The 24,596-nt window shown below is 41.7% G+C and overlaps 1 protein-coding gene across 1 annotated transcript in view; it reads right to left on the reverse strand.

Moving 5' to 3' along the window:
* The window catches only part of Gli3 (GLI family zinc finger 3), a 274,281-nt gene that overhangs the window by 180,017 nt on the left and 69,668 nt on the right, over positions 1–24,596 (reverse strand). The window contains exon 3 of the mRNA XM_076939344.1: positions 11,804–12,046. Coding sequence (XP_076795459.1) covers positions 11,804–12,046 — 243 coding nt within the window. The remainder of the gene's footprint in view (positions 1–11,803; positions 12,047–24,596) is intronic.

The following is a 24,596-nucleotide window of genomic DNA, read 5'->3' on the forward strand; positions in this document are numbered from 1 at the left end:
CTGATACCACTACAAGACATCCAAAGGTATAGAAAAAAATACATTCTTAACAGCTTTGGTGAAGAAAAAAAACAAGAAATAAAATTACACTATGGTAATCAGAAGGTAGGAAGAGGAAAAATAAAAGAAAGAAAATGAAAACTAATCACTTCTGTCCTTATTGGATTTTAGGGGGATGTACTATGAGCCAACCAGGCATCCAAAGGATGTAGAGATTTGATTAATCAGGTAAGGGACAGAAGGTATTAGCAGTGATAAAGAATAGCCACACACTGTTCATGCCACCATAGGAAGGCCCTGAAGGGTTACTTCGGAGCAAGGAACCAGTACGCTGAAATACTAGCAAGGATCAAGATGAACTCACACAAAGTCAGCCCTCAAATGTCTAAAATTCAGGGGGAACGTTTCAGATTGCATTCAGAACTCCTCATAAATTAATGATAGTCAGACACGAAAGCTAATAACAGCTGGAACAGATCAAGCAGAAAGAAAGCGGGCCCTGGCATGTGTGCTACGTGAATTTCTTAGAGTCCATAAATTTGATGTTTGGAGGGAAGTAGGGAAATGTTAATTAGGAGAAATTTCATACTGGATTTAATTTTGCCATGGAGCCAAAGCACTGTTGTAAAAATCCCCCTTGGAATCAGAAATCACCCTCATCAGACCTGAGCCTTTCATCTCGCCAGTTCAAACCTGTTGATATGTGACTTCATTGTTTTCGTGTGTTGTTTCATACTTTCTCTCCCTCAAATATGAAACCAAGAACTGGAGCCATACTTTTATTTTACCGTATGTACAGATCAATTAATGGGGAGAGGAAGGCAGAAAAATATCTAAGGCATCCCTCTGCCTTCTCTAAAAGGTTTGTAATCATTTTTCCATAATTTTTAGACTTCTTTAGCTAAAGGTTTCTCCGGGGATCACAGTCACTCCGAAAAGTCTCGACGTTCACTTTTCTTACTTTCCAGACACAGAAGGAGCATTGTTATGACATGTATCTGGATTACACCGACCCAGATCTAGCTCAGTAAGTCTCCTGGAATGCAACTTTAGACAGATGGGGACTAACGGCTCACGGATGCCTTTAATGCAAACATCATCCCTAACTGCAGGTCCCTGAATAAGCAGAAAATGCCAGAGGCTTCCTCAGTTGGCGCCACAGATTTTTCCACCTGGTATCTTTCTCCAGTGACTGGCTGGGAGTTGCCATGTTTGCCTTCAGCCTATACAAGCTTTGTCACCCACACTGTCTTTTACATCTTTTCTTATAAACCATCCCTCTGGTCCCTCAACCATTTATCTGAGACGCCAAAGTCAAGAAACAATTAAGTGTCCTGTCCATCTTACTGAGACCACTAGACATTTAGGTGGCTCCCACTCTTCACCCCTCCAAATAAAAACCCCAAGTATTTAGCTAAAATTGGTACACTGTTCCTTACACTTCCTTCCATGCAGATGCAGGGAGAGGTTGCTGCCCTATGAAAAGCCATTGAGAAAGACAGATTGAGCATCACTCAGTAACCTTTGTGTTACTAGTGGCTCTCTGTACAGAAATGGTATGAAGAGTGCCAGTTACTGTGCCATTTGTTGATATAGCAAAGTTCCTAGTACATAGTTACTGCTCTTTAGGACTGGAGTTCAAATAATAAGAGATCTTTAGTCCAAAGTGAGGTCCTGTGTTCCAAGTGCTCCTACTGTACCATCAAGAGAGATCAGAGTAAAAGAGCACAATTGGAGAGACAAAGTAGCAAAGCCATCCACCCAGGACCTCCCCCACCCCCGGTCACCCTAAACCCCAGGCCTAAAGCTCAGCTTCAAGTGCACACATGATCTAGCTGACTCTCAATTTCTTCAAGGTGAAATGTGTTTCTATACAAACAAACAAACAAACAAGCTGTGTAGTGAGGTCCTCAGAACACCAACTGGCCAAGTAAGTATTCCACACAGGCACCTGCTGTGATTGCTGCTGTTTCCCCTAAATGGAGCACAGAGATAACCCAAAGCCTGCCTATAATTAAGTTATATATAACTTCACTTTCTTTGAGAAAGCATTAATTAACTAGAAATTCTTCATGATCACCCACATCAGACCCACTTGAACACAAAGGTAAAAATGACCAAACTTAGAGATGAAGAGATGACTCAGCTGCGAAGAACTCATTCTCCTCCTGCAGAGGACTTGAGTTTGATGTCCACGCCATTCCCTGTAACTTCAGTCCAGGGAATCTTCTCTAGATTCACTGGATTACTTCTCTGAATTCCACAGCTACCATATTTGCATGCGTGAACACACACACATACACACACACACAAACACAAATGTAAATTAAAATATTTGTGTGTTGGTGGAGGGGAAGGAATGGCCAGAACCAGCCACCCAAACGTGAGGATGGGGCCAATAACAAAAAGAGCCACAAGCTTCCCCATCCTTGTGTTGCACCCAAACAACACCCCCAAAACACCTGCACCCCAAATCTACAATACAGCCACTGTCGCTACTCTATACTAGGGCCTCAAGACAGATAAAGCTTCTGAGTCTCCTCTAGTTAGTCAGTCTGACACACTGCCCATCAGACCTGGTCCTTGCATAAGTTTGGACTGTCCTTAGAAACTGTCAGTTATTAACCACAAGTGAAGAATCTCAGATTATAAATAAAACTGGGTTCAAATCTCAGTTTAGCCTTTTTTCAATCTATAAAACAGGCAACTTTTTCAGCTCACATGGGCTTTGATATCTTCATCTATCAAAGGAGAAGTCTTGACAATATCTCATGAAATTACATGAATTTAGAAGTTCAAGGGTCGAGGCTATATTATAAAATGTTTTTCGGGGAGGGAGCTCCACATCTGGGCCACAGTGTCTGAGAAGGGAGCCTCCTAGATGGGTGGCTACATCAGCCTGCTATGCACCCACTCTTCTACATTCTACCCCTCCTGGCACAGCGACAGATCTAAAAGAAAACTCAAATCAACTGAACCTCCTGCTTGTCTCCCCAGACCACCTCACTCCATGGCCAGGACCACACTTGCCCCTTCTCAGCCTACCAGTCCAACTTTTTGGCTTCTGGTTCCTGAGAAAGGTCCCCCACCCCACCCCTCAACACACAGACACACACTTGCAGCAGCAGCAGCAGCAGCAGCAACAGCAGCTGCAGCAGCTGCAGCAGCAATAACAGCAGCAGCAGCAGCACATCTCCAGTCGTACCATCCACAGGGGACCATCTGTTCTTCCTTCTTGAGGTCTCTGGTATTTGGTATATGTCTCCTCACAGCAGCTTTGAGAGCTAGGACATGATTTAGTAAACTCTGGCCATCCAGGACAGTGTCTCAGTCACAGCAGACTCAAAAAAATTAGTTTTTGAGAGGAAAAATATCAGGTGCTGTGTGCTTGCACAGGTCATATAAGTGTAGTCAACTAGGGGGACTGGGTCCAGGAAAGGTATACTAGAAAGGTGCTTACAACTGCTCACTATGTCTCTAGGTCATCAATTACAGCAATTTACAGATACAGAATACTGTCAAAATATCAATGACAAAGGGGGCAATATAAAAATTTATCCCCTAGATGTCTTTGTGTGTTGGGGGGGGGGTCCATATTAGAGAAGTAAGCTGCATATAGGGCTGAAATGGTCAATCCACATAGTCCAGAAGGTCTCCTGGAGGAGATGACATTACAACAGTCTTGTGGCAAAGATGTTAGAAGAGTAGCCTAGAGAGAAAGGAGCATTTGCAAAGGCCTAGAGACCAAAGGAAGTTCAGATACACAGGGGCCTGGAAAGAAGCCTTTGTGGCTGAAGGAATTTTAGTAGTGGGGAGGGATAAAAGAGAGTCAGAGCTAGAAGGGATCACAGTCCTTCTGGTAGGAAATAAGGCCACAGGAAAACCACCATATTATGCAATTCCCTTCTAGGCCCTGAGAACTAGAGGATGGGAGTGGGGTGGGGGATGGGGGAGAGCATTCCTTACAAAGGGGAGGAAGAAAACCAAGGAGAGGAGCTTGAAATCCTGCCCAATTTGAGAGTAGAATTAGCCCAAGAAGGCAAGTCAAAAGAAGAGGGGCTGTTTGTTTCTCAGCACCCCTATGTACACTTCTCTGCTTCTCTTTATATTTCCTAGGAAACAGGCTCCTCCTTCAATTCCACCCTCTAGTCAGAGTACAATCAGCATGTAGATTTGGGTCCCCCCAGTGGACAAGGGCTCCCTAGAGTGGGCTCCCACTGACCAGTACAATGTCTGCTGATTAGAACCAAGACCCCCACGGGGACGCCAGTGTCTCCTCCTCCAGGGTTCCAGCATCTCCCATCAGATTATTTTAGGTGAGGAGGATTGAAAGCTCATTCCACTAATGTGAGTCTTTGTTCTTCTCTTAGCTGACATTTTGGCTACAGGGTCCCCAGCTTCATCTCTCTGCGACTGCTGGCGCCATCTCCAGCTGAACAAAGGGCCTCCCTACAGATTTTCTGGCTTGACTGTCCTATGCTGATTCAGAAGCTTCCCAATAAAACCAACGCAATGGTTTGAGTATTCTTGTCGTGAAAATGAGATTTTGAAAAAAAAAAAAAAAAAAAAAAAACTGTCTTCACACAGAATACTTAGTTCTTTAGAAAAGTAAGCCCATGATTTCCCATGTTTGGAGCTTGTAATTTGGGTTCAAGATACGGTGATTGGGCGGGGAGTCACCTAGTACATACAAGAGCAACAATTGGAGAACAAGGGAAAATGTCATTATGTTGTTTTCATATGAAAATATAAAATGCTGCCAAAAGTGGGGGTAAGCAGCCAGCCAGGCAAGTCCCAGAAGGTAAACTGTGAGATTGGGGGACTAGGCAAATCCTCAAAGCGGGCAAATGCAAGTCTCTGAGGCAGAGAAACTTCCCATTTGCAGTATCAGAGTTACCCAGAGGTTTGTTAATTCACAAAAGCCATGCACCAAGTCTTTGGGATCATCCTGGATTTGATGCTGAGCACACAGCTCCTCAAGACACTGGTGTGTCAACATCTCTCTATCCTTGTCTCTCCCATGGTGAATCCACCCTCTGCCCACCAAGGTTTCTTTAGTTCCACCTGGATATCAGGCATTCTGTGGCCTCCTGGCCAATGAGAATTTCCCTTGACCTAGATTTGTCTTTGCTCCCTGTCTTTGCCTTAGTATCACATGACTTTTACCTCCTTCAGAAAGCCTTCTGGGCTGAGGATTGATACCAGGGCACCAGGGCTCCAATAAAAGACCAAACTGGTTACTCTGTATTAGTCCATACTATGAAAAGGCAGAAGAGAGAAAATTTAGAACCTTTCATGGAGAAGTGTGAGGACACAGCACAGATTTATAGATGCAAGATCAAGAAAGCCAAAGCAGGATGGGAGACACGGCTTTCAAGAGACATCAAAGGTAACATTCTTTAATTATACAAGAAAAAGGAGGAGGGCCAAGGATAATGTTGCCTCCATTAGAAGCGGCAGAGGAAGCGGTTAGAAGCTGGAAAGGGGCAAGAGTCACAACAGTTTTCATGCTTCACTCGAAGGTCAGAAAGAAGGGAGCAAAACACAAGGACTGGAGGGAAAGGACCCTAGGATAGTGCCACTTGGGTTGGTGCCAAATTATGAAGGGTGTAAAACTCACGTGACAATTTTAGAAAACAGTATTCTTACTCCTGAGCTGAGCAGTGACGGGAGGTCTCATTAACATGGGCTTCACACACACTGGACAAGGATCACTAGGGACATTATTACCAAAATCGTGAATCACTGTGGTTATTGAAGAAAAGGGCAAGCAGCACTACGCTTCCCTCGGCTTCAGAAAAAATACCCAGCAGTCCCATCTTGCATGAGTGTCACGTCAACTCAGACAGGCGGCTCTCCTGTGCTAGTCGCACAGTATTAAAAAAGCTTTCATATTCCGCCTGTGTCTAACCTGTCAACTTATTCCAAAGGGCTACAATTCATCTTTCATGGGAATCCCAGCAACTTTATAGCTCTTAGAGGGAGCTGTATGGCACATAATGACTAACCCTAAGATAACAATAGATGGAACTACATCTCTCCTAATTTACACACAGTAACCTCTGTTGGGTAGGCTATAGGCCTTTGATCTCCAACACAGCCAAGGTCAAGCAACTTAACAGTTCCTAACCATACTCCCTGCTATGGTAGAATAGAGGCCTTCTCCCCAAACTTCCCAGGGAAATCTGATGAACATAAAAGCCAAATACAGCCTGGTCACATTGTTCCAAAAGAGATGTGACTTCAGGACAATGACAACCAAAGGAAAAGCAATAACAATGTGTTTAAATATAAGACTCTCGTGGCTCTTCAGTGTCCAGGATAGGAAGGCATCTTGGCACACGGTACTTGATGGAATCATATCTAACTGGTCTAGGTGAATAAACCACATGAGTAGAACCAGAAGGCATTGAGCATCAGAGCCAAGGTCCAAAGGGAGCCAGTTCTTATTGATGTGAGGGGATGTTACCTGGAGGTATGGGAAGGTTTGGCCATCTTGACACCTGCTAAGTGATTTTCAAGAAAACATGGTTTCCTTTTCTTTCTTTTTCTCATTCATGCAGCTTTCTAATAAGTGTCTTCTCAAAATCTATAACTAGAGCTAATCAGCCTTTTTTCCAAATGCTACAGTTCCTTTCTTAGTTACCTGGTCCTCCTCTCATTCACCATCTCTTAACCTTCCTTAGGAAAAGTGCAAAGCCAGAATGCTAGACTTATCCCAATTTTCATAATGTTTTAGTTACCTTGTAAGGTAGCTATGAATGTAGCTGTAAGACTCTATAGCAATGGCTCATTGTTTCTATCCTGGGTCCCTGCAAGCAAGCACCAATGTTATGTTGAACTTTTGAAAACAGATAAGAAAAGCAGTGAGCTCATAAATAACAAACATGCAAGGTACGGGAACTCTTTCTGCCAGCATCACTCCTCCCCTCCCCACACAGCTAGGAAGCAAGATAGTCAGCATAACCCCCACCCCACCCCCCAGAACAACCCAGCATCAGTGCCTCTACTTAAATAATCTAACATTCAGTAGGGAAAGAAAACATCCTGCTTGGCTCATCAGCAGTTCTCCAAAGAGGAAAAGACAATCCAGATGAAGTTGGAACTATGTGCTCAGGGAACTGTCACTACCTTTGCAGTTCGGTCAACACCAAACTGTTCATTCATGCCTTGTAGGCATTTTTATCTCTACAGTCTCAAGATGACAACTGCAAAGTAGAAGAAATGTGAGCAGGTGCACCTATTAAATATGTAAAATTCGAATCCTCTCCCCCTCAGTCACAAGATGTATTTCGAAGGCTATGGAAAGTCAGCTAACACAAAGATAGACAGGTAAGGGAAAAAAAAAAACAACACTTTGCATGTGCTTTTTTAATTCTTTTTTTAAGCACACAAGACTACAAGTGGGCTCAGCACAATAGCTTTCTACAGAAAATAAATGCAAGCCAATTAAAAATTCCATTTCTTTTCTTTAAGCTAATTCCTCAGGTTTTGCTAATTAGCAACTAATAGTTCTGTCATTTGAGCCGGGTAACATAAGGGAGAATACCAGTGGTGTGTTTTCAATCAAAGCATTTGCATGCAAGAATGCATCATATTTTCCATGAAGAAGTGCTACTTGGGAGTGGGGGAGATGCAGGGGAAAAAAAGCAGTCTGTGCACAACTCTAAAACTATGAAGGAGATTTGAACTTCTGAAAGAGAAGAAATCTTTCTGCTATGACATGCTCAGTGACTCCAACCAACTTCACACACAGAACCCTACAGGGACAACTACAAAACTACAGCCTTCTAAATAAGAGGGAAGACAGTGAAACATATGTTTTCTGTAAAAAGGACGAGAATGAAAGTTAAGTGTCAGTCAGAGTAGAAGGAATGCTTGAACTATTATGTCACCTGCCTTTCCAGGTTTATAAAACCATAAATGTAAGGCAATAAATGAAAGCAGCGGGTGAGGGTGGTTTGAAATATCTGGCTACAGATGGAGCAGGGGGAGAGAAACTTTGCTCAGCAATCTTTGGGCAAGAGATGGAGTCTCTTAGCCTGACTCTAGTATAAGCAGATAGGATCCCTAAATGTAGCCCCCCTCCAAGGTATCCCAAATTATAACATGTGAGTGATGCTGTGGCCAAGAGGCTGTCAGCACCACATCATGTCTGAGCCATGCAACTTGCATACTTATTCTCTTGCCCTGATATACAGCCCATCTACAGCTACCTTCATGAGAGAACACCCCACCCCACCCCACAGTGTGGATTTTATTCCAAACACATGTTGAGAATGTTTGAAGTGCCCGCTCTCCCTGGGCTTTCTTTTCTTTTCATATTTTTAAAGTCAAACCCACAAACCCTAAAATACTTTGAATTCTGCCTAACTACAGTTTGTGAAGATGCAGCACTGCATATCCATTATAATAAAATCTTATGCAATAAAAATGTTACATATGTCCTTCAGAAGGGAAAAAGATGTTTTTGGGTTTTTTTTTCCCCTTTCCCTTTTCTGGTCTTACAGGAAACCTACCCACACTTTAGAAATACAAAATTAGTATATATAGAAGCACAGATTAGGCATTTTGAAAATTCTATGTTTTCCAACCACGGAGAATCGAAGGAATTACTGACTGTTCATAGCCAGCCACATTGGACTCATGGAGACTTTTCTATCAACTGTCTCAAAGAGCTGGCAAACACAGGAGAGAAGCCTGAATGGCCTAGAGAGAGGTTACTGAAAACCAAGTTATAAAGGTCCACAATGCACTCGGGCTTGGCCAGCACTGCAGGAGACAGCTTTATCCACAAGAAACAGAAATGGGATACAATTTTATGCCTCCTTCAAATACATTTTTTAAATTCTTAGGACATTTATTACCTTTAACTCACATTAGTCATTAGCATTGCCTGGATAATTAAGTCCATGTGAGGTATTCAGATTTGATCATAAACATGCAAAAAAAAAAAAAAAAAAACACACACACTTGGTATAACTAGAAGATTAAATAACCAAACAGGGTTCTAGAAAAATAAAGTCATACCCTATCTGGTATAAGCTTGGTTTAGAATCTTTTTAATTATTTTGTGTCAAGAAATAATACTGTACCTTTTTGCTATATTTTTACTTGCTACATAAATTTAGAATGTTATAACCTCTAGAACAAACCTAAAAACTTTTCAGTGTCTTTACTTACAAAGCAGAGAAAAGCCAGAGTAAACTAGGGTTCCACGGGAAAGACTGCCTTTAGAGAAGTCACAGGCATGGTTCTTGCTTCCCCACCCCTTCTTTGCCCCCGCTTAGAGCCCACTCATTTTCTAATCTGTGTCTATATACAGAGGTGTCGGGGTCTGTCAAATAAACAAAACAAATGCACTGTCTCAGAAATGGCATGGCTTCAGGAGCGATGTGATGGTGGTGGTGGAGGAAGAGAAGAAATAAAGAGACGCACAGACAGAAGAAGAGCAGACGGGCTTCATAATCTGAGGCACTGAGCATGCACCAGGGTTCACTGAGACTTCCTGTCATTGCTTCAACTGCAGAAGAAGCCCTAGACACGGAACATCACATCACTGTACATAGCTGACAGCAAGGAAATGATTCTTGGGAATCAACACACTGGGTCAAGGTCACAGGGCTAGGAAGAGAAGCACTGCAATCGGAACCCAAATCTGTTCAGTTTCTAGACTGTCTGCACATAGCTATCTACATAATGTTCCCAAGTTAGGGAAAAGATTTGGGGGTGTCCAACATTGACTTGTCAAGGGGCTACAGATCAAGATCACAGACTGGAAGTTTACTTCAACATTCACTTGTATAGTCCAGTAGGAAAATGACAAGAACCATCAACTTACAAGTACTATATCCTCAAACTACAAGAGCGACAAACGAGTCTAAACCATAATACGCGATCTCCAGGCAGTGTTAGTTAACATTAATTTGGCGAGTCAGAAAATGGGTCACACAGACCACTGGGTGAGGACAGGGGTCTCAGTGAAGGGAAAGCCAGTCCCTCAAAGGATGGAGAAATGCCTGGGTGGGAAACCATTAAAACAAAGGAAGCAAGAACAAGCTGCAAACTGGATAGAAAGTTAACGGTTCCACTACCATTGGCCAATAGAAAGAAGTGCTCATCAGCTGTCTGGACTAATTAAACACCTCACTAATTAGTGGGCATCTGGAAAAAAAACAAAACATCACTGTGATGGGAAAAGGCTTGTGTTCACACAGAAATACAAAACACTGCGAGGAGCTTGTGAGCAGGTTTAAACAACACAGTGAGTGTGCTTAGCATGAGGATACAGAAACTCAGGTGGGGACTGTATAAGAATCCCTGCTATTTCTCCATGAATGACATTCAAAAGAGATCACAAATAAAAACACAACTAGAGACTTCAGAATGTGACCAGAGAAAAACATACTACCAACACTATTTTAAATCTTCATTCCTAAAAGCCAAGAAAAAACAAAATGAAGTAAGCCGGAAAGGAGGAAGGAAAAATAGTTGTCCAAACCCCTCCGTCTTTGTTTCTGCTTCCACAGACACCTTTTCAATAATGTGACCAATGGGAATTTTTTTTTTTTCAAGAAAAGCAATTAACTTTTTAAAAGCTGACCATCCCCCCGCCCCAGAAAAAATCCAAACAACCATATTCTCATGCTTCTAACAAAAAAATGTCCTTTCTACTTAAAAATTATTGCATACCCATATTTTCCAACAATATATTCTGGTGGGAGAAGCAGTTGCTGGGACTTAAGGTTGCTGCAAGACGCTTTGATCTGATGAGTGAGCCTTCCCCTTGCTTCCAGCCAACTAATGAAGGGATGAAATTAGCTTTTATCCTGGGCACTTTCTTGAGCAAAATAACATGCTCTAATCAGCTGTCCTCACTAATCAGTCATCTGGTTAATGACCTTTTGCCTTAAAACACTAAAATTTCTGAATGATGTGGGAAAAGGGAAACACAAACCAGTCTCCCTCTCTGGAGCTCAATGGCTCATCTGGAACTGGAGGCAGGAAGGTTAAATGGCAAGGTGATAAATCTGTAATCAGGAGCTTCCAGCTTTGTCACCTCAACATGACTTTCATTACTCCAAAGGCAAATTATATTCTTAAACCAGAAACAGGCCTGAGGTAACTCAGCCCTCATGTATTTACCTTATAGGCTGCCTTTGAAAAGAACTGTTGTATACTTATACTCTAAGAGGCCTGTTTAATTTCTTTAATTCAGTTAGGACTAGAAAGGCAACTTCCAGTGTCTCTGGCAGGCTCCTAAGGAGAGTCGGGCTCACAGTAAAGACTTCCATAGTGGCACATTTAGCACTGAATTCTTAAAATTGGTTTGTTTCAACAAAGCATTAAACATGAGAATACTCAAAGCTATTACACCAAAAAAATTATTTAAAACAAGAACTGTCATCAAAGAGTTTAATGTAGCCCACTTTAATAGTTTCCACTCCTCAACTCATTTTTCTCAAACAGCAGTCCCTGCACAGATAAAGCATACTGGGTTCAAACTCCAGTAAATATCTATGTGGATTCGTAATAAAAATCATCCCCCTGAACCCCCATACCCTGAAAAACCTAAAGCTGCTCAGAATACAAGAAACTGTCACTCTTTAAGAGGAATGGATGAGAATCAAAAGTAGGAAAAAACCCACAAAATTAAACTTACTTTTTATAAATGTAGAGTCAAAAATGTATAGATTACGTTCATGTGCACGTGCACACGTGCATGCACACACACACACATACACACACACACCTCTCATCCCATGTCTCTCAGAAAAAGTGGTAATTGGCAGGAAGTACTTACGGTAGTGAGGCTCCATGTAACCATTCCGGGGATCCATGGCAAACACGGTCCCACGATAAGGGAGAGAGGGCTCTGCCAGATGTGGCAGAGATCCATGGATCTCTTTCTTGATCAACGAGGCCCTCTCATCACTAGATGTTGAGGGCTCCTCACTGATTTTGCTGAGACCCTGCACACTCTGAGGCTGCATAGTGATTGCGTTTCTTCTCTCTCGGTGATAGATCTGTCCAGGACTTTCATCCTCTATAGAAAGAAGGAAAATGAAAGACTTTAGAATCTTCTTTAAGGAGCAATAAAAAAGTCATCAATATAGTTCTTCCTGTCTCTCTGTTGGAAAGAAGCCTCTTTTGTCCTTCATGACTACTCTGTAAATTACATACCTGTGGTGGGATACTTGCAAACCAATGTTGTCTATGAATGGTAGCTAACATTACATATGGAAGGTAAAGCAGGAGTAAGCCTGAGGTACAAAGTAGCATGGGGCAGACAATGCAGTAGAGATTCTCTGCAAAACACACCAATACCTTGCATGCCCCACCGAGGCTGAAAGTTTTGCAAACCTCAGATCATGTGGATACCTAGTTTTTGTCTGCCTGTCTAAAGAAACAAGATTTTCTGAGTCCTGAGAAGTCTAGCTGCCCAGTGGGGCTCTGGGTGGCTCTAGACATGCTGGGTCTTTGTTTCTCAGAAGATGGCATATTGGAAAGCAGGCCAAGGAATGTTACGGGTTTTGGGTTGGTTTTTTTTCTCCCCCTGAATCAAATTTGTAACCCACCAAGAGATTTAACAAGGCCAGAAATGAAACTGAGAACCCCCTAGTGACCAGGGCCAAAGGTGTCAATCAAGAATAGTGTAGCGCCTCCTAAAATATACTTCATGTGTCTGCCCCATACACCGAAATGGGACACCAAGAGGAAAGCTCGTTGACACTGAAGGTCCAGGTGTAACTTGGCTGTGTAGGTAAGGAAGAAAGGTCTGGGGATGTTGCTCCCTGTCGTGCTCAGATGGGACTCAAACACCTAAGAAACAGAAGGATGAAATCCCACACAGTTTCTTTCCAGATCCCTAATACTTGAGTTCATTTTAATCTATAAGAACTTCCATCTCTACACCACTGGTCTCCGTGAATGGGACTGGATGACCTTTGCTAGAACTCAGGCATAAACTTCAACCAAACTGGCTATCTGAACTCACAGCAGATGGATTGATTCATTTGCCTGTTCCGGTCACATACAGTCAGCTATGCACCCCAAACAAACTGCATCTAACCAGCACTTGCTGCTCTGGCAGAAAAAGCTCACAGAAAAAAAGAGCTGTGCCGGCCCTGCCTACATATCTACCTCAAGAACTTTCATATTCTTTATCCTTAAAAAATAACTGTGTGGGTATAATCACTGTTGAGTATCTCAGACAGACTGAACACATCTCAGTATGTAAACTTCTCTTCAAAGTAATCTATAAGATGTAATTACCTAAGTGTCACCAAACCAGGATTACTGCTAACTTCTAACACTCTCATAGCTCTTAGATTGCTTTGGAGAAAAGCAGACCTATGCACACTATATATTAGAAACTGAGATTACAACCACTATTTTACCTAATGTCAACACCAACTTTAGAGTTTCAGGTTAATTATTTTACACCAAATGCCTTGCAAAACATGATGAGGTATCCTGGAGTCTCTACAATAAATCTGCTGACCACCACAAAGCAACTGTGAAATATTATTTTTGTATTGTTTTGTGCAGATTCTCACCTGATACCTCATAATTAAAGGGTAAATCACAAGTTTAATCTATCAAATAAGAACTAAACCCCACAACAATTGAAATAATCCCAAATTTTCACATTGATCTTGGCAAAAGTAATTCAAATTATTGCTGCTGGTAATTTTAAGACAAACTACCAAAAATAAACAAATAAGAGCCTTCATTTTTCTTCTCCCTGTTCATAAACACAGGCACAGGTCTGCCCCAGAACCTCATTAGCAGTGTGGTTGCAGGCTACAGAAAGGACTTCAGAGTTTTTAATAAATAAATAAATAAATAAACAAACAAACAAATAAATAAAACAGATGGGCATCAAAAACACTGAAACTAACAGTTTTATTTAAAAAAAAAGTCTCTAGTCTTCAAATACCAAGTCATAGTTTCCACTCATTTGTGCTCTGCAAATCCTTAATTTAAAATTTCAGACTGAAGTTAACTTAGAGTGGTGAGGGGTACATTCTATAGAACAGAAAATCCTTCCACAGAAGGGCTATGACACCTGATTAGCATTCTCTGGGGAAAATGAGTAAGCAAGTCTTACTAATCTATCCCAGATTTAAAATGGGTTCACCCTCCCAGAGGAAAGTATTTTTTACCTTAAAATTGCATCCCTACAACCAACTCTGGTTCTGTGGTGGTGTGTCCTCCAACAATGAGCAGGTGAATACAACTTCACTAACAACTGGATACTTAGTATGGTCTTAGCCCTGTCAGGTTCCTTCAGTCTCCAGGGAGAAAGTAGAAAGGCAGGAAAAACTGGAGTTGCCTCTTAACATAGTGGTCGGTGAGTTTGCTAATGAGAATTATCCCAACATGTGTGAAAAGACCATACAAGCTCAAATAGTTAATACAGGAAAAAAAAAAAAAAAAGAAGGCATTTCTAACTTCATAAAGTTAAATGCAGGCAAGAATGTTTTTAATACAGAAACTTTCATCAGGAAACCTTAATTTTATTACACATTTGGCACTGTGACCTTTTTACTCAACAACCCTCTGCCCCCAAATGCCAGAAGACACACACTTCCTGAATTTACCTCCCCGTGTAGAGTCGCTTTGGATGGGCATTCAGATGTAAACTAGACAATGCACACGCTCCCAAATACAAACAGCTGAGACTTGAGAGTTCTGTGTACACAAGGAAAGCGCCACTCCCAGGCATTATCCCTGCCTACTCTTATAAATTTAGCAACCACTTCTGCATGCCAAAAGACGAAAGCTGTCTCATCTCGTTCAGCTGAGGCGAGCTGTTCAATAAAGTTTGAGAGTCAGTGCAGACAGGCTACACTAGGCCAAATTATTGACAGAAACATACTGTCCACCATGGCAACAAGCAGAAGTCAGAAGCAAGAACGTAAGCAAACAGCCCAGGGCTCCAAGAGCATCTGCCAATGGGTTTTAACAGCCAAACACAAGCAACTGTTTGAGCTTCCCTGCTGAAAAGCTGCAAGCTTGGGGGTCAAGCTGAAACATGCAATTTTCTCAGAAGTGTAAGGGAACAATTACTTCAAGTGCTGTCACCACAATCCCACGGGTAACCCCTTCTTTCTGTCATCTGTGTTTAGGTAGACCTGGATGAATCCACACCCAAAGACAGAGCTCCCTAAAGCACCCTGCCTTAGAAACTGCCCCAGATTTTCCAAACTCCTGCAAAATCAACCAACAGGGAGTCAGAATGGAACGTCGGAGACTCAGAAAGAGCAAACACAGCCTGGCTGCAAACGCTGTGTAAGGGCAGCTATCATGAAGTACCCTAGCTCTATGAAAGAAGACTCAGACACACACCCCTGCACACTTGATCACAAACTCCGGGAACAAGGGAGACAAGGTCCTTTTCACCTAGTATGTAAGCCTTGTTTCACACAAAGCTCTCCATGCAAAAACAAAACTCCACTGGGCATCATTAAGAAGGACACCTCCATTCACTGCAAAATTGGCTCCTTAGGAGCTCAAAGAACACCTGCTAGCTCTTCCCTCCATTAACACCCATTTTGCCCTGTTGTTGAAAACCCATTTGAATGCCATTACTCTTCCTTTGCCCCCAGCTATAAAAGCTGCACGGGTTGGGGTGGGGTGGGGTGGAGGGTGGGGGTGTAAAGTAAGCAAACAGATGATACTTACAACTCAGTCCCTGGACTCTGGCTATCTACTTTCTATAAACTTAGTGAGCTTCTCTAGCGGTGCCAGCCCTCTAGGAACGGTCTCAGTATCTCTTGGCCTTTCTTGCCTCTCTCTCTTTCTCTCTCTCTCCCTCTTGCAGGCAGCAAGGCTCCCATTAGAGGAATTAAAAGTGGTTGGAGCCATGCTAAATTTAACAAGCTCATTAGTATTCTTTGCAAGTGCTTGGAAGTGAACTCTCCCTATTCAAGCTTCCCTCTCCAGCAGAAGGGTCAGGCGGGTAATCATTAAATCAAACTAATGTCACCCTATCACAATCGGCCCCAGAGAAGGAGGGTTTATTATTTCAGTTTATGCTAAATAAACGGTTTTACAAATGGTCCCCAAGCAAGGTCAACAGCAGCTTCAATTACAAGACAAACTTAACAAGAGTTGCTATAAACCAAGTACTCCATATTGACTTAGGGACAGACTGAACTCCACATATTGCCACTGGCAGGATTGTACAGGAATGCACATTACAAAATAAAGGAAGGGGTGAGCTTTTTTTTTTTTCTTTGCCAGAATTTGCGACTGCATAGCGACTCCTCATTCACCTCTCTCCAACCAGCTAGCCGCTCAGCTCAATTCACCCCACACAAAGGCTGGAGCCCAGACCTCAATGGACCGAGTGAAACATGTTCAAAACTAGGCTCTCTATTGTGACTGAATTTCTTAACATCTTTTCAAAAAGCGGAGAATGCCTTGAGGCTAAAGGAAGAAACAGGCTAATGGTGAATTGGGAATTCTGAGCAAATTTCAGAGCCCTTTCCTCCTAGCTTTTGAGGTTGAAAGCAAGCTCTTTCCTTTCAAGTTTCAAAGTCCTTTTTCCTCCCGCAGTGTCACAGAAGGATTTGAAAAGAAGGTAATTGTGCTCGCAGTCTCCCTGATCAGAGCTTACGTCCTATTTCTGGTATTTCGGAATACTTCTTGCAATAATAGTGCATATAGCTCAATCCCTTAACCGGCCTGCACTCCGCAATTGCTCATTAAATGAACAATTGCGGGTATAAAATGCCTTTTATGTTCAAGGTCTGGATATAAGATAAGCATTCTAGGATTCTAAATTTGGTTTACTAAGGAAACTCTCTATCATTAAATTATAAAACTGAACTCAGAATATCAGGCTTTCCCAGAAAAAGTAGCACTCAGGTTGCAGTAAGCCAAAAAGATGGGCGGATGGGGGTGGAGAGAAGGCACCAGAATGTTAGGGGCAGGAAGGAGAAGACTGGATACTCAGATTTCTGGCCAAATGAGATTTTAACCAGAAAAGAACACCGCCGTGTTCAAGGTCTGAGTCTCTGGTACCCCACACCTTTGATGCTGAATGATGAACTTATCTTTGAATGAGTTAAAACACAAGCTGCAGCTCAATAATATGGATGTGAGTAAAGGTGATCCCCCGGCCAGCAAGCACCTCTTCTTCTTCAAGGAAATAAATAACCCTTCAGTGCCATCATTCATGTCATCTCATGTGATCACTCCTGACTATCTATCCCATATGGTACAGGAAGAGAAGGTATGGGGCCCAGTGTCCAGATGGAAACCCTCATCCCAGGCAGTACATGATACATTCTAGCTACTCCTCATTGAACCCACTCAGCCCTGTTAACAAGGGAGCTACTCTTAAGTAAGATTTTGGGATGATAGTTGGATCATTCCAACCCCACAACTATTACTGTAATACTTATAGAAAAGGGAGAGATTTGCATGCAGAGGAATTCACAAAACTCAGATACTCTCCTATTAATATTTTGTTACCATCAGTTCATTCCTCGGAAATGCTGAGAGGGAGCCAAGAAAGAAATTTATGTTCAGACATTGGGGTAGTGGGCCATACCTGCACAAGCACCATCTTCTCCAGAGCAGAGGGCATGCTTAAGCCTCCAGGCTGCATGTCCTGTGTTCCTGGGCAGGCAGGTGCAGCCAGTAGCTTCTCTTACTACAAACACTGGGGACCCGCCCTCCTGTCCTGTCCTTTACTCTTTCCTCCCAGGCAACCGCCTGCCTGTATTTGAAAGGAGTGTTATTTCATTTTTTTCCTGACTATGAATTTATTGCATCTTATCAGCTTTTCTTTCTTTCATTATTTACTTGTTGATGTTCACTGAATAAAAACCAATAGATCCCAAGTCCTTGTCTCCTCTTTTTCAGAATCTCCCAAAGTACTTGAAATAACAGAAATAAAAAAGAGAAGAAACTGGGTACACTGATAAGTAGAACAGGCTTATGCTAGGCAGAGAGAATATAGCTCCTGTAGTTTTAATACCAGAACATTCCCTCTCTCCCTGCAGTCTGTAGCCATGCCCAGCCAGGGGCTGAGGACCGCCTAGAGCAGTGCTTCCAAAGAGGCTGAACAACAATACCTTCCCTAAGAACATTGCCAATACCCTTGAGGTCAGACATTGCCCTTGTGCAGCTACACATACATCTCCCATTGACAATGACGGATGACAGAGGGAGGGACCCAGATGGATCAAGGGGGAGCACTTGCTTTGTCTGCAACCTTTAAACTGCCCTGGCAGGCCAGCAAACTGGAGAGGGCTGCAGCAGGATTTGAAGCTTTGGAAAAATTCAAGTGACAGCCTCCCCTCAAGGTGATGAGTAGCTCTCTCTTCCTCCTTTCATCAACCAGGAGGTCTCAGGGTAAAAGAAGAGAAAAGAAAAAGTGTCTTCCACCATAGGCACATATCTCCATTGTTTGAGCATTTCTAATGTTCTACATTAACCAACATTGCACTGAGCATTCACTCTAACTATCTGATGCAAACATAGCAGGTTTGTGCTTAACCCAAAGCTAAATTCTTACCTCAGTTCCCAACTGCTTGCTTTACAGAACTTCAACTATCTTTGAATGAGGCCCTTGGGATACAAAAGAAGCAGAGAACGATGGGAGCTTAGGTAAATGAAAACACAACCCTAAAATGACTGGCGCCTCCACTGCAGCACAGAGCTCTGATGGTGGGCTCAGGGGACAAGCAGCTGTCTTCTTCAAAGATAATGGCAAACATGAACAGACAGCATTATCAACTTGACTGAGTCCTCAAGCACACCCTGCATCCTTCAGAGTATCCACTGCTTGTGTCTCTGAACTCTCTACACTAAGAGGTTTGCAAGCACAACCTTGCCCTTAGGAGGATGCTTCTGAAAGCTAATTGCAAGAACACTGTGATCCAGCTGAACATGCATCCCACGATGCAAAGCAACTTCCAAAGTTCCAGAAAGACAGTACCAATCAAGCCACACGTAGACCTGGGAAAGCAAAGTATGAACAAACCTATGCCCTTGAGGGGCTCTGGCCTCCTTTTAAAGGGAAGATGCGAGTTTTCTTGTTCTCAAGGAACACCCTTCCTTGACTTAAGAATTCTAAAACACTACGAAGCTTCTAGAAGCCTGTTCTTAGTTGTCATCCTCTGTTTACAGTATTAGTTCTGAGTGGCAACAAAAGTAGTCCAATAATTCCCAAGAGGATCAAAACTGTCCCACCTGCTTCATAGCGCATTTTTTTCCACATACAATGGGCTGCTAAACACAGAGAGATTCCATTATTGAGTTGGTGTTTGACTTCTATAGACAAAGAATTGTAGTTTCTTCCTTTGCAAATACAGAGCTGAGCATAAAGATTCCATGATGAGATCCACAGGCAACAACACAGTGAGGAGCCTGTTCACAGGCTGGAAACCCAGTGCTGCTGCTACCTACAGCAGCTTGCGGGAATCACAGACCCATGGCTGGGCTGGGGTGGGGCTGACCTAGAGTCTGCTTTTCCTTCATGGCATGAGGGAGTAAGCCTGGGTTTTAACAACCCCAACAGCAAAGTCCCATTTCTGAACCATCTTACCACTTTTTAAAAATGTAGAAATGAACACTCAGCTTAGCTGGTTTCATCTGGGCTGGCTGTTTGTGTGTTTGTTTTGTTCTTGAAACAAGGTCTCACTATATAGCCCTGGCTGATCTGGAACTTGCCAAGCTGGCATGGTTGGCCTCAAACACACAGATCTGCCTGCCTCTGCCTCTCAAGTGCCGGGATTAAAGGTGCGCACCAACAAACATGGCCTTTTTGTTTTTAAACAAAACAACTTTGATTTATTTTTATTGCCAATGTTTACAACAAATTACTTTCAAGGCCATTTTCTTCATTTCCCATTCAGCTGTTTGCTCCATTCATTCTTCACACTAAACAGGTCAAATATGTTTAAATATTGGCTAATGGTCAACACTATTTTAATGCATTTGCTTTATAACTCAAAGATTGGTAACTCTCAATTAATAAATCTAATATTTTACAATTCAGAAATGGCTGATTAAAGTGATAAAAGCAAAAGACAAACTTTAGTTTAAATTCAGGGTTGGTCCATTAGTTTATCATCTAGATTACTGATTGGCCAAAATGTAAAATACAACAGCCTCAAATCTGTAAATACTTATGTTTAATGTTAAAGATATTTAATATATTGTTTATAAATTCTAGACAGTTTTGTTTTTTAAGATTTTATCTTTATTCACATGTCTGTGTCTGGGTGGGGTTTGTGCATATTATGACAGTTCTTAGAATCCAAAGGCACTGGATCTTGTAGCTGGAGATCCTGGCAACTGTGCCTGATGTGGGTGCTGGGAACTGAACTCAGAGCTGCTGCAACGGTGGCTGTCAATCTATGGGTCAGGACCCATTGGGGTCATATATTAGATATTTAGATTATGTTCATAACAGAAGTAAAATTATTGTTATTAAGTATCAAGGAGATAATTTTATAATTTGGATCACCACACAATGAGGAACTGTATTAAAGGGTTGCAGCACTAGGAAGGTTCAGAACCATTGCTCTGAAGACCAGAGAAGCAGTCTTAACTGCTAACCCAGCTCTCCAGCCCCTAATGTATTATTTTGTCTGGTATTGTATCTGAGACTTTTTATCGTAATTGTGAAGGTAGCCAGACTTCCTGTAAGAAATATTTCATATCGTCAAAATAAGCTAAGGAAATTATCAGTTCACTTATATGAAGTACTTGATTTCACTTACCATTTCCCAGTGTTTGAAACTCTGATATGGTGGTTTTGGTTTGTCCTCTATGTAATTTTTTAATGACACTTCTGTAAATACAACTACAGATTGGTGCCACTTTCAGGACAAAACCAAATTAATTAGGCAGCTCTTTCAGCATTCGTAACCATTGAACTCTGATATTCCATCTGACTGAACAATACCATTTTCTAGTTTACAAGTATAAAGACACTGAGTTTAAACATTGATCTGCACAAGAAAAAGATTTAAAGATATATATAACTTTATATATAGCAAATTGGTTTTTAAAATAATGTTTATTAAGCTGGAGAGATGGCTCTATGATCTGATGCCCTCTTAAGATAACCTCTTCTGTCATGCAGACATCCTTGCAAATAGGGCACTCATACACATATGTAAATAAATCTTTAAAAACAAACAAAAATATCTGTCACTTCTGTCATTCTGATGACCTGACATGTGTGTACACTCAAAGAAGAGTTCCAACTTGGTTAGCTGAACAGATGTTTTCTTGGGTGACCTAATAATGAAGAATACATTGCCACTAAGTGTTTACGCTGACAAGAGAAAAGTGCCCTCAAAATGTCTCACATAGTAAATACTGCAGTATTCTCTGCATGTGGAAATGCTGCTTGTAATTAGTTTTTTTTCTATTTCATTCAAAATATTTCCTAAGCAAGCTAACATTAAGTTGCACTAAAATTCACAGCAGTTTGGGAATCTATGACTTTACGTAAAGAAGGCCTTTGTGTAACATCTGGGGTGTTTATATTGCATGCTTTTGTCTCTAGATTGTATAATGAAAAAGCTTAAGCATATGCTGGCATTATTTTAAATAAATTTTTACATATGTTGCTACAAAAAATCAGACACTATTGGAAACTACATTTAAACATTAAAAAGATGCCATTATTGTACCCAAATATGCTGGAAGCCACTACCATAGCCTAAGGGACAGTGCATAATGACTTACCTATGCTGAGTCAGCCTCTGGACAAAGGCCAGGCACAGCGTAGCTCGGATTCCTATGACAACACACCCCTCTAGCTGTGGCTCCTTGTGACCTCAGCAATGAAAATGTAGCCATTGATGCAAATGCACATACCACTTGCCAATTATTTGGGCCTTTCTAAATATAACTTTACTTTTTAGTCAGCATACAGACTAATAGTTTCTTTACGGCACTTTCGCACACCCTTAGCTTTGGTTGGTCCCATGGCTCTCTGGCCTCTCCCTACTCACAATACTTACCTGGCCTTCTGCTTTCATGTCTCATGTGTCTACTACTCTCCTCACACCCTCCTTAAAGCTTCTTTCTTCCATTATCCTGGACTCCTTTTCTGGGCTCTACACACCCCACATACCTACACTTATAGTAAAGCGAAGTGCTGGGATCTGCACTGAGAGCATGCAGTGCTGTCATTCTAGGTTTGGGCTACCTCGCTTAATGTAATGTTTTCCAGCTTCCTCCATTTCATCGCAAAGTTCTTATTTCTTTAAGGCTGAATAAAATTCCACTATGTGCATGCACCACGTTTCATTATGTATTTATTCATCACTTAATGAACATCTGTGCTGACTCCACTTCCTGGCTATTGTGAGCAGAGCAGCAATGATCATGGTTATGAAAGTACCTTGAATATCAGATCCTTTAGCCACAAACTCCCAGGTACTGACACAGGAACTATGTATACGAGAAGAAAGGGCCACAAGTCAGACCTCTCTCTAGGCACACCAGAGTCACAGCCAACACAGAATGTGCCACTACTTCACCTGCCTTTCTCCCCTAGGCAAAATCCAGTTGAGCAGACAAGGAGGGAAGGGAACACAGGGCTCATCCACCTGCAACTGAGATTGGGCAGCAGGATGTGAGCCCAGCTTTCCCTCTTAGGTTTTCCTCAGAACCATCCAGGAGAACATAAGATCTCAAACCTAAGAGGAATTTAAAAAAAAAAAAATACCAGTAAGAGAAATTAGTGAAACAAAAAGATTAATGCCATCTGCTTTTCTAAAACACAAACAATTCATCTCACTCATTCTTCCTACCAATCTTCTTCAGAAGCCTGCCAACTAAAACCTATTAACCACGCACCAGTTAGCGACAGCTAATATTTACTTAAAAGGGGTAGAAAACACCTCACCTGTCTTTTTATCTCATTCTTCAGTGCAGTTTTACAGGAAAGTACTGTTACACTTCACATCAACCAGATGAGAAAGACAGCATCAGAAAGGGTAGGCTACCTAGCCAGGTCACATGCAAGCTCACAGGCAGAACCGAGGTAGTCAGTCACCTCTCAAAGCTCACCAACGTTAGTCACAATAAAAAAATAAGTTAACGCTGGGTGGTGGTGGCCCACGCCTTTAATCCCAGCACTTGGGAGGCAGAGGCAAGCGGATTTCTGAGTTCGAGGCCAGCCTAGTCTACAGAGTGAGTGCCAGGACAGCCAGGGCTACACAGAGAAACCCTGTCTTGAAAAACCAAAAAAAAAGTTAAAATCTGTGCTTGTCTTATGAGAGAGTGTTATAACATTCAGTGTAAATGTTTTCTAGATCTATATTAGCATAAGAGAGGCACTTGTTACATGAAATTCACAGAAGTAAAGTTGAAAGCACATCACAGAACAGCCCAATGACATCAACAGGGATCACAATCCCAGCCACACAGACACAAGAGCAGCAGCGGAGATCTCCAAGAAAACCCAACTAGCAAGAGTCCATTCACCTACTGAGCTAAATAGTATTTAGAGTAAATACCTATTTATATACTAAATTTCTAATTTTTTTTTAAAAAAGTTTTTTTTAAGTTAGTGTGTAGATATAACCTGAAAATATTTCAATGGATTATTTCTTTGCATTTATATATTTCCCAGTCATCTTAGGATAAAGGTATATCTTTTTACTTTAATTTCAATTATATGTATATATTTATTCCACCTCTTAAATCTCTTGAACATAATGAATATATAGTTAGCTAGTTTTATGCATATTAATAACAGCGGTCACTGGTATAATGTTTTAAGTATATTTCAATTAATTCACTTATTTAAAGTTATATGACCACTTCATTATTTCAGAGCTACATAAAATACATCCCAAATACAAAGTATGTATAATGTTCTTTATCCTGGCAATAATATAACTCCATGTTTACCAACCATCCCTGCAACAAATAAAAAGTAAATGTATTATGTTACACTAAGGTCTACCCTCAACACTATGACCCTTGCTGAGCATTCTCTAAGCTCCAGGGGAGCACGCAGGCCTGATAGGAGGGTGGTACCATCACCCAATTAGTATTCTGAAAACTACTGTGAGGCTTAATCAGGGTTAAACAACTTGCTTAAGGCTGCGGTGTCTGGTGGGATCACCTACAGTCTGTCTGTTGGAAATGGTGATGCTAAGTTACAAAGAATAGGACATGACTGGATCATGATGACACATTTTTGTGGGGGTAGATTTGTCATGAGTCGGAAGAAAAAAACAACTTCCTCTACCTAGCTTGCTCTGTTTCTCTATGCAAAGTCTTCCACCATATTGGAAGGTCAAAACAAGAAACCCCAGAGGTTAAGCAGATGCCAGAACCACACACAGTTGGGCTAGCCTGTTTCTAGAAGCATGCTTGGAATGATCCTTCATGTTTTATGACTGGCCCAGTCTTGGAAAACTTGTTAGAGTAACAGACAACCGACTAGAATATTATTCTTCAGATAAATCAGCAGCTAAGCTGGACTTTATCATGCATTGCAAATTATAATCCTACTCCAGAGCACCCACGTGTCTTCTACAGAATCTTTAAAAACTTAGAGCCCGTAGCCTTCCAAGTATGTGATGAGACTGTATTCCAAT

Source organism: Arvicanthis niloticus, chromosome 8, assembly GCF_011762505.2.
Source record: "Arvicanthis niloticus isolate mArvNil1 chromosome 8, mArvNil1.pat.X, whole genome shotgun sequence".
In the NCBI taxonomy this organism is placed as follows: Eukaryota; Metazoa; Chordata; class Mammalia; order Rodentia; family Muridae; genus Arvicanthis; species Arvicanthis niloticus.